At 38.0% G+C, this 11,414-nt stretch overlaps 1 protein-coding gene across 4 annotated transcripts in view; it reads left to right on the forward strand.

Moving 5' to 3' along the window:
- Positions 1-11,414, forward strand: part of STAU2 (staufen double-stranded RNA binding protein 2) — a 298,188-nt gene that overhangs the window by 158,506 nt on the left and 128,268 nt on the right. For all 4 annotated transcript variants that reach the window (XM_010846944.1, XM_010846946.1, XM_010846948.1 and 1 more), the window contains one exon: positions 1,804-2,111. In XM_010846944.1, coding sequence (XP_010845246.1) covers positions 1,804-2,111 — 308 coding nt within the window. The remainder of the gene's footprint in view (positions 1-1,803; positions 2,112-11,414) is intronic.

The following is an 11,414-nucleotide window of genomic DNA, read 5'->3' on the forward strand; positions in this document are numbered from 1 at the left end:
GTGTGGGTGTGTGTGAGAGAGAGAAAGAGAGACTGAACAATAGAAATAAGGATGTGATGAGATCAAACAAGCCAGAGTATGGGGAGAGGTGTGACTATATTTGCATGGGTGGAACATGGGGTCTCCATGAAGATTTTAGTAGGATGGGGAGGAAAGGAGGAGCCGGAGCACTCAGGGCCTCATTTGTCATCTGAGGGATTCTGATTTGATGTGTAAGTGATGGAGAGCCAGTAAAGATTTTAAAGTGAGAGAATGTCTAGCCTTAGCATTTCCTAGGGTGTTGTTATTAATGTTACATGGGAAGCCTGGATATAATATGAATCTGGGAAATCCTGGCTTAAACCAAGTTAAATGGATTTCTGTTCTTATGGATTTCTCAGAGTTTTTACTGTGCTGACATACATTTTTAATCCTCCCAAAGGGATGTTTGTGTGTGATATAATTTGCAGTATTTCCCCCATGTATTTATCATGGAACCCTTATATTTGGGGATTATGGTATAGACCCACTTTGGGAAATGGACAGCGGGGAGAGCAGCAGTGTGAAGCTTTTAGTGATGGTTGCAATAGCCCTGTCAGAAACACTGAGGGCCTGAATCAGGAGGTTAGTGGTGGGAAAGGGAGTGGCAGGATTTCTTTCTCAGAGCACATTCTCCAAAACTGGTGATTGATCAGTAATTTTAGAATATGGTGTCATGATTTGAGAGTCATTAATATCTGATCCAAAGATGTTAGAACAAGCATGTGAAATGTGGTTTGAAATATCTCTCAGACAAATGGAAGTCAAGGGAAATATGTTTACAACTCTGCCAACTGATGACACAGCCCCAGGCTCACTCCTCTTGATGTTAGAATCTGCATATGGCCTGACTTGGGCTAATACACTTGATAAGCTGACAGGGCACATTCTAGACTGCACATAGTGGCTACTTGTTGGTGAGTGAGTCAAAGCTGGTTGCCAGGAGTCTAGGTTGGGCAGCTGAGCAGATGGATGGTGGTATCATGTTGTTTAGTCACTAGGTCGTGTCCAGCTCTTTTGTGACCCCATGAACTGAAGCCCACCAAGCTCCTCTGTTGAAGGGCTTTCCCAAGCAAGAATACTGCAGTGAGCTGCCATTTCTTTCTCCAGGGAGTCTTCCTGATCCAGGGATCAAACCCACATCGCCTGCATTGGCAGGTGAATTCTTTACTACTGAGCCGCCAGGGCAGCCCTGTCATGATGAGATAAGCCAGATAGGAGACAATTTGGGGGAAGAAGATGCTCTGTCAGTTTTTAACATGTTCATTAGGTAGAGTTGACAGTGGGACATCCTTGTGGAGAGAGGAATACCAGCAGGCCATTGGATGTATGAGTTTTTTTGCTCAGATAATCTGGACTGACCCAGCCATCATTTTACCTCTGTGTCTCAACTGCTGCATACGTTAGGGATTTAGTGTCTCTTTTATGAAATCATAAAATATTAAATTGCAGGCTGAAGACCGTACACATTCCTAATCTTACCCCCAGTGCACTTCTACACATCAGTAACCCATCTTCCTCCATAGCTTCTCCACCACATATGCTTCCCCTTGAAGTCACTTTTGTGATTTTTTAAGCCAATGATTTTTAGGAATATTGAAACGTACATTTTTCGCCTCCAAAGAGGGGACTGCAATTGCCTTTGCAAGTATGGGGAAGACGGGTGCTTAACAATGTTTTTCATTGCCTTGTTTCATGTGAAATCCTTGAGTCACTAATGCTCTAACATGTTTCTGTTTCACTTATTTTAAGTGTAATAACAATGTTCCTTTATTTTACTTATAGCTCCAAAAGGAATTCTTCATTTGTCTCCTGATGTTTATCAAGAGATGGAAGCCAGCCGCCACAAAGTGATCTCTGGCACGACTCTAGGCTATTTGTCACCCAAAGATATGAACCAACCCTCGAGCTCTTTCTTCAGTATATCTCCCACATCGAGTAGTTCAGCTACAATTGCCAGGGAACTCCTTATGAACGGAACATCTTCTACAGCTGAAGCCATAGGTTTAAAAGGAAGTTCTCCTACTCCCCCTTGTTCTCCAGTACAACCTTCAAAACAGCTGGAATATTTAGCAAGGATTCAAGGCTTTCAGGTATGAATTAAAAGCAAAACCAAGAAAACAAAGCACTTCATTAGCCCCTAGTCCTCCATCTCTCTCCATCAGAAAGCTCATTCTTGCCTGCTAGCGTGACTTCTGTGCCACTTACATTGTAAATCATTAGGAACACGGAGGACAGAAAAACGAGCCATGTGCACATGCCTCATTTTAAAGATTTTTCATTCTCTCCAGTAATTATTTTTTGCTGCCTGGCTCTCCTCCATATTCTTTCTTCCTCCTCTATTTTTTTTTAAGACATTTTTCATCCTCTGTTCTGTCTTCTGATTGGTCTCAATTGGGCGCATCTATTCCCTCCACTCTGTCCTCCCAAGTAAAGATCCTGCCTTCATACATTTGGTCTTAGTATTTAACACTAAGTGCTCCCTCAGTTTACAGTAAGGTTGAGTTTTTCTAATGCTGATTTTACTGTCATAGCAATTTTCAACTTGGCATTCCGTTGCTAGTAATGATCCCGAGATGCCACTAAGGTACAAAATCCTAGAAGCCTGTTGTCTTAGGAGTTCATTAACCATGGTGTTAGAACAGTAATAAATGCTTTCTAGCTCTTTGAGGCATAAAAACATGTATTGTTTTACTGGATTGTGTTTGGAACCATCTAGGGTAGCACCTACCTCAGATGGTACCAATAATTCTATTTCACCAGGCAGTCTACACCTAGCTTATAGGCCTCTTGTTGTGTATAAGAATTTGGGGCTGAAAACTCTCCCCCTCCGCCATTTAGTCATTGTTCCCTTTTGGAAAAAAACAAACCACAATAATCCTCTGTGGGTAGATCTTTTAAAAGAATTGTTAACTCTAGGAAGAGGAAATACTTGTGTTTTGACATCTTAGTTGCCTTGAAAATCCTGTACTGAACTGTAACCACTTGACTGGATGAACAGCAGCATGCCTGTGTGTAGAAAGAACAGACTGTCCCCGCAGAGTTCACGATTTTCACACCCCTTTCCGTCTTAGTCTTACTCCCTAAGACCAAAAACTGTAATTTCCTTTAGAAATGCTCTAGAAGGTCTGTATTGTCTAAAATGATCATGTATTTATACATTTTTTTCAAATTTAGATATGAGAGAAGATCATGTGGTTGAGGGGGTGGAATTTTTGCATGTTTTTTTTTGTTTGTTTATTTCCCTTCACAGAAACCTGATTCTTTCCAATCTCTTGCCAGGTAGTGGTTAGTGTTTTTAATTAGATTATTAATATGAAATCTAAAAAGCTGTTACCAGTTTTTGGCTCTGTCATCTGAAATTTTAATCATTTAATTTAAAAATTAAAATTTTAGGGTTTGTTTTGTGGTTTACCTTAAGAATAATAACTCACTATTTAAAAGGACCTTCATTCACACAGTTAAAGTCCTGCAGAAAAAGAACTAAGCAGTTAGTTCTATCTATATTGTGCATGGATGAACTAGAAATAAACTGTGATGGAAAGGAATTCACTGTTTATTTACAAATCTAGTTGTCTAAAAATGTCCGAAAGTAATACTACATTTGGATTTTTATAGAAACAAAGCACAAATTGATTCAAGCTCTGAATTGAGTTTTTTGCTTGGAGAAGTTACTGTGGTAGATGTTCATTTAGCTGCCAGAAGAACTACTTAAATTTTTAAATTTGTATTTATTTGTTAATTCTTGGCAGTGACAGCAACTGTAATTTTAAAATAGTTTTGCTTTAGTCAAAATGTAGAATCTGTTACTCCTATATTTGGGCTGACTACTCAGACCCTTTTTTTTTTCTTTTAAAGTTTATGCTGAGATATTACACTCTTATTTATGGACAAGTTAGTAAACATTTCCAAATTGTGTTTGGTGATTTTTACATACTAATGAATATAAGCAGATGGTTTGAAACATTACTGTGCTTCTTTGGTCAAATGAGCTTGATGTTGATAAGAAATACTGTGTTGCTGACAAGCTGCAACCTGCAGCTGTGCAGTGAACAGACTGTGGGAAATGGCTCCATGCCCTGACAGGTGCCCAGCACATCCTCATAATGTCACAGTAGAAGAGTCTTTGTGGTTAAGAGTTTTAAAGCCTATTTCTTTATAGGTAACTTTCTCAGGTGTATTTACCTGCTAGAAAAACATGTAGGATTGTTTCTATTTCTTAAATGTTTTAATTGGACCATAGTTTAGAAATGATAGGGCCAGCTTGTTACGGATTCCATGCTATTGTGTTATTTTTATTTCTGGAACTTAAAAACAATAAATTCTTTCTCTGTGTCTCAAGGTTAGTACTTTTAAAATTTTGTTATTGTACACTGAATAGATATTATTGCTTATTGAATATTGTATAAACTCTTCTCTGGCCTTCTGTGCCCATTGACATTTGATTTAAGCCTACCAGAGCCATTGTATGTGACAGCTATATTGTATTAAAAGTAAAAAATATATTAGTGTACTGAAAACTATGTTGTTTTAACTTTAAATTTTTTTTCATTACCCACTCTTTAACTGAAATTTGAGTGACAAAAAGCTTATTTGCTCACCAGAATGCAAGTATTAAGCACATCCTTTCCCTTAAGTCTATAAAATAATTAAAATTATTATACAATTAAAGTTATTATTAATAAAGCTGGCTCCGCAGGTCAGAAGATGACTGAACACTTGCATATTCTCAATAATTCTTTTATCCTTGCTTGGGCTAACCTAAAGTTTTTAATCACATTTTAGATGCAAGCTTTTGGATTTCTATCATAAATGAATATTTATTTTTTGAAGTTTTATTTAGTATTTTTTTTTTAATTTTCTTTTAGAACTTGAATGTTATTGACTTATTACTTTTTAGGAAAAAAAAACTTTATATCAGCAGTTCTGTGAACCTCAAGCTTTGTCCAGCCCAGTTAGTATGCTTCTTTAACTTCTATGCATTTCATGAAAATTCATTTGAAATACAGGTATACCTTAGTGTCTAGGGTTCCTTGGTGTGTACTTGATACTCTCTCATTATAATGCCAAAATGTTTCAAAATCATTCAGCTTTTTAAAGAAAATTATTATGGAGGAGACATTTTTGAAATGCTCATCAATTTTTGAGCTGAAGTAGATTTTGTTTCGTTGTGTTATAATTTACATTATTCTGAGTTTTTGCATCATAAATATGTTTTCCCATACTAATTATATTAGAAATCTCTCTGTATAATTAACTGTAAGCAGTTTCATTGTTTAATTGAGTCATTAGAAAAATTAGACTGGAAATTAAAATGAATTATTTTAGTAAATTATCCTTTCTAGATGGGTTTAATTTTAATCTTTTAGTCTGTACCCTTTCTTGTGATTATCGTCCAGTGAGCAGTATTGTTTTTAAAACCTCCAGAGTGAAATATAAAAAACTAGATTTGTCTTTTTCATATAAAGAGTGTAAAGAAAGTACTTAGTATCTTAGTTAAACCATATTTAATTAATTTTATAAAAATCAGGGAATGTTTTACTGGACGGGGTGCCTTTTCATTATTGTGAGTTTTAGATGTTGGTGTGATTTTTAGCAAGATGAGAATGTCAGTAGAAGGCTCAGAAGTATCTATTTAATTAAAAACTTTCTTTTCAAGTACAATTCAAACATAATACCTTTCAACTAATATGTCTTCTTTTTTGAAGTTTAGTATGATTACAGCAGGTTTCTTTATGATTATGGGCTTCTCTTAAAGGCATGAATGACATAACATATTTCAACAGTTTGGTCTTAGTACAGTTTACACTGAGATGGGACATGGGGAGTGGGGCTTACCCAACTCGAGAATCAGTGTTTGTTCTTTCTCTTTTTTCTTATTTTCCCTATACCTCACTTTTTGTAATCCATGTATTTATAATCAGAGTTTTTTTGATTTATAATCAGGCTGTTTGCGGCTAGTTTTTTTGGAGTAAGGGGTCCATTTTTCAAAAACCAGTATAAGTAAAATTTTGTAGACTTCTAATAGGAAAATATGGAGAAAGAAATCATGCATGGGCATATACTCCTCCACTTAGAAATGTTTTCCCCCATTTCTAATTTGTCCTCGAAACATAACTTACCGTGTCACTTCTGAGCCCAAATTTTCATCTACACTGTTAAACAATGTATATAAAGTGATGAGAAATTACCGAGTACAATGAGCAAAATACATTTATGGGTTTGGCATGGGGTCAAGAGATTTTGCTGATTTATGGTCACTTCCTACAAAGCCCTCTTGGATTTAGCCTCAACTTTCCAAAGACCTTGGAGAAATTGGAAGAATTCTCCTGAAGTCTTTGGTCTTCCTGTGGTGACGCTAAAACTCAGGTTTGTTCTTCAAGTGGGCAGCCTGTTATCTGCAAACTGACCTGTTGTCTGGTTTCTTCAGAGTTTGATATACTTGGCCAAAACCTCAAGGGCATACAAACTGTCAATACGTTTCACATAACTATAGTTTATAAAAAGCATTAGAATTACATATCAGCTCACTTGGCTGAAATTTCCAAATATTTAGAGAAAAATATTACATTTGAAGAAAGAAATCCTGATGCCTATAAAAACATAGTGTGATGAATAACAGTTAAGAATCGATCAATTCTTAAATAAAATAGTCCATTTGTTGTTTAGTCGCCAAGTCGTGTCTGACTCTCTGTACCCCATGGACTGTAGCCCGCCAGGCTCCTCTGTCCGTGGGATTTCCCAGGCTAGAATACTGGAGTGGGTTGCCATTTTCTTCTCCAGGGGCTCTTCCCGATCCAGGAACTGAACCTGCATCTCATGCCTTGGCAGGCGGCTTCTTTACCACAGAGCCTCCAGGGAAGCAAAATAGTCCAGTACTACCACAAACTATTCAGGACTAACTCCACCCTGAATCACTGCGCAGTGGGCAGACATGCTCTTGAGCCTTGATACACCAGCATATACACAATAAGACACACTTCAAAGAAAGAGTAATACTTAGAAGAGCTGTCCTAACACAGTGACTTTGATGTGGATCTGAAATGAGCCACTGATGTGCAGAAAAAAATAGTTGTCATTATGTGTCATCCCCAACTAGAAATATCTGTAGCCTTTTTTGTTTGTATTGCAAGAGATTTCAAGAATTCTATTTGAAATTATTTGAAAAGCAATAAGCAGTTATTTCTTCAATCAAGTTGAAGAAAAGGAAATTATTTTTCATCTAAAGGTGAATTTCATTTCTTTTTGCTAGAAATGGTTGGCAATGATGTGATTTTTTACTTAGTAACAGAAGATTAATTGTAGTACCCATCATGTACTACATCATGTCAGGCTGATGTGTATATATATATATATACCTATTTTTTTCTAAGTCATGTTGAAATGGTCTATTTTTCTCTCTTCAGCATTCAGCTACAGCTGAAGTTTTTTTTTTTTTTTTTCATGAATGACAGCATCTAAAATTTCAAATGTATTGTTCTTTTCTCATCCAGGACAACTCTTGAGAAAAAGAGAGCAGTATGTGGAATGCTGCCTGTAAAGATATCTGCACACTGAAAAAAAATACTCTGACATGCCAGGGGTATTAGAAGATACATGAGTAAACAAGGAAATGAAACTGACATTTATTGACTGCCTTGTTATGTATCAGATAGCGAAAGAGGAATTACACACATTATTTTATGACACAGCAGAAATGCCAGTACATTTTTGCTTCTTGCTTACAAATCTTTATTTTAAATCCAACTATTGTGTAGTGTTTGAAGCCTGATTCCTGAAGGTAGGATTAGTGTTCATGGTAATCTGTGGTCTTTGGTTTAGTCATAGATTGCATTAATAAATTTATTTATGCCTTCCACCCTGGTGGCTCAGATGGTAAAGAATCTGCCTGCAGTGCACGTGACCCAGGTTTGATCCCTGGAGAAGGGAAGATCCCCTGGAGAATTCCATGGACAGAGGAGCCTGGCAGGCTATAGTCCATGGGGTTGCAAAGAGTCAGACATGACTGAGCTACTAACACTTTCACTTCTTTTTTCTTTCATGCACTCCACTGTGTACACAACTGAGTCTGAGTCATTTAAGAGTTAATTCTCTTTTGAGCTGGAAGGAACTTTAGATTTTATTCAGAGAGATAACTTTATGATGTAAATACACATTTGCGGAACTGCACAAATAAAACATCCTATTAGTAATGCAGGTTACTCATGTTCACATAGAGAATTATTATTTCCTTCTAATCCCTGGGAGATTTCAGGTTCAGGGAAGTTCTGTCTTCACATAGTCTCATCAAAAAGCAGATTTAACTGTTAGAAGTAAGAGATGTTTGAAAAGCTTCTAAAATGTTTTTATCTGTAGTAGTATTTTTTAAAGTACAATAAAAGTTCAGAATCAGGTCCTGTAGTACTGTGGTCCCCAACCTTTTTTGGCATCGGGAACCGGTTTCCTGGAAGACAGCTTTGCCATGGATTGAGTAAGGGCTGGTTTCTGGGTGATTCAAGTACATTGCTTTTATTGTGCACTTTATTTCTCTTATCATTACATCAGCTCCACATCAGGTCATCAGGCATTAGATCCCAGAGGTTGGGGACCCCTGCAGAGAACATTTGAAGAAACAAGGACTACAATTGGAGAAGAATACACAGTCCACAACTTCAAAAATTCTAGAAATAGTAGATAGTACATTAAGAATAGTTTTCATTAATTTCAGTATGTATGTGAAGAATAGATGGATATGAAGTTAATTCATTTATAAAATATTATTGAATGGTAGAATTGATTTAGTTAATAAATAAATTGAATATTTATTTATTTAATCACTCTGGGCAGATACTTAATAAGTACCTACACATGCCAGGTAGCATACTAAGCAGTGGGCACAGGAAGTGTTATGGTCAAATTGGGGTCAGACAGGAAAATAAAATCAATACACAGAAGATTGGCCATTATTACAATTGTGTCCAGTTTCCAGGGATCAGTTTTTGAACATAGTGTGACAATTCAATTAAAAAATTACATATTTGTAGTAAATATGTAACATGCTACAATATACTGCAGGCAATAATGAAATGCCTTCCTCATGTAATAAGTGTCATTATAGGTGTAATATGGTAAGTGATCGGGGGAGGTGTGGTCAGCCATGTAAGAAAAATGGGTGGGAATGAACAGCTCTGACTGATTGAATTAGGAAGAGTTCATAGCAGAGGGACTTTTGAATAAATTTTAAGAAGTACATAGAATCTTAAGGTGAATTCTAAGAAGGAAAGGAATTGTAGGCAGAAGGAGGTAAGTACTTGAGACATAAAAGGGCATGTGCTTTAGAAATGCTTAGAATTCAAAGCGGAAGTGTCAGCAAGGAAGCTGAAAAGACGTGTGTTGCTGAGAATTTGAAGTTAGCTGTTAGAGACCACCAACTTCTTTTTTAAAGGATGGTGACACTGGTTTTTTATTTTAGAAAGATAATTTTGTAGGCATGTGGAGGAGGAACTAGACAAAAAAATGATTGGTAGCAGAAAGACCAATTAGAGTGACTTTGCTTGAATTCAGTGGAAAAATAGCAAAGATTGAATTAAGCAAAGCTAATGGTTGTTGGGGCTTCCAAGGTGGTGCGGTGGTAAATAATCTGCCTGCCAATGCAGGAGATGCAGGAGACTCGAGTTTGATCCCTGGGTTGTGAATATCCCCTGTAGAGTGAAATGGCTACCCACTCCAGTATTTTTGCCTGGAAAATTCCATGGACAGAGGAGCCTGACGGGCTACAGTCAGTGGGGTCGCGAAGAGTCAGAACAACTGAGCTATGAGCACACAGTGGTTGTAGAGGAGTGGGGCGGAGGTGCACGTGTCCATGGTACAGATAAGAGGATTAAATGGTCTCTTGTGCTGACTTCTGTGAGGGCACTTTCACTGGTCTGATCAGGAGGGAAGCTAGATTCAATGCACTGAAAAGTGCTGCTGCTAAGTCGCTTCAGTCATGTCCGACTCTGTGCGACCCCATAGACAGCAGCTCGCCAGGCTCCCCCGCCCCTGGGATTCTCCAGGCAAGAACACTGGAGTGGGTTGCCATTTCCTTCTCCAATGCATGAAAGTGAAAAGTGAAAGTGAAGTCGCTCAGTCATGTCCGACCCTTAGCGACCCCATGGACTGCAGCCCACCAGGCTCCTCTGTCCATGGGATTTTCCAGGCAAGAATACTGGAGTGGGTTGCCATTTCCTTCTCCAATGCATGAAAGTGAAAAGTGAAAAGTGAAAGTGAAGTCGCTCAGTCGTGTCCGACTCTTAGCGACCCCATGGACTGCAGCCCACCAGGCTCCTCTGTCCATGGGATTTTCCATGCAGGAGTACTGGAGTGGGGTGCCATTGCCTTCTCCGGCACTGAAGAGTAGTTAGAGGCTATCTGAGGATATGTTGAAAGTGAAGTCTCTCAGTCGTGTCTGACTCTTTGTGACCCCGTGGACTGCAGCCCACCAGGCTCCTCTGTCCATTGGATTCTCCAGGCAAGAGTACTGGGGTGGGTTGCCATTTCCTTCTCCAGGGGATCTTCCCGACCCAGGAATTGAACCCAGGTCTCCCACATTGAGGGCAGACGCAGGCAGACGATATGTTGACCATTCCAAGAATTTGAGAATAAAGTAAAGTAGGAAGATAGTATGAATGTTGTAGGAAAGGTTCTATTTTTTAGTATGAATGTGATGTATAGACTTAGAGGAGGTTAATAAGTTCCATTTTAAACATGACGAACAAGTTGCCTTTGGGACTTTCAAAGTCAGCTGTCTAGTAGGCATTCTTCAGTGGTTCTGGTGAACAGCAAGAGGGTGTAGGACACAGATATTCGAGAGTCTTCAGTGTGCAGATGTAACTGATTCCATAAAAGTAGGTAAGACTGACCAAGAAAAGTGGGCAAAGACCTCGGAGATATTCCCAGTGAATACTAACAGTTGAAGGGATTGGTTCATTCATTTAGTCAGCTGAAGTCTATTGAGCACCTGCTGTGAACCGGGTGTACTTTTTGGCACTAAGGATATAACGTAAATGACAGTCAAGTGTTCTGTCCTCGTGGAGCCAACATCACGATGGGATTGATGGGAGTGGGATGTGGAATATGGCCAGGGCGAAGAGAACAGGACAAGTGGAAGTGTACACAGTCACATCTGGACACAAGATAAATTCAAATGATTAGTCTCCTAAGGTAATAATTAATTGGAAATTAATTGGGAGATTAATTATGATTATTTATGAGAGGTAGTGAGCAATAACTTAGTGTTGCCAGCTGTTGTATCAGTGTATCAAATAACTATACCTTTTAATTGTTTAATCGATTGCATTGAGGTATAATTTATACATGATAAATTACACCCATTTTAGTTATATAGATTGATGAGTTTTGAAAAATGTATGCTATTG

Source organism: Bison bison, unplaced genomic scaffold, assembly GCF_000754665.1.
Source record: "Bison bison bison isolate TAMUID 2011002044 unplaced genomic scaffold, Bison_UMD1.0 scf7180017864241, whole genome shotgun sequence".
In the NCBI taxonomy this organism is placed as follows: domain Eukaryota; kingdom Metazoa; phylum Chordata; class Mammalia; order Artiodactyla; family Bovidae; genus Bison; species Bison bison.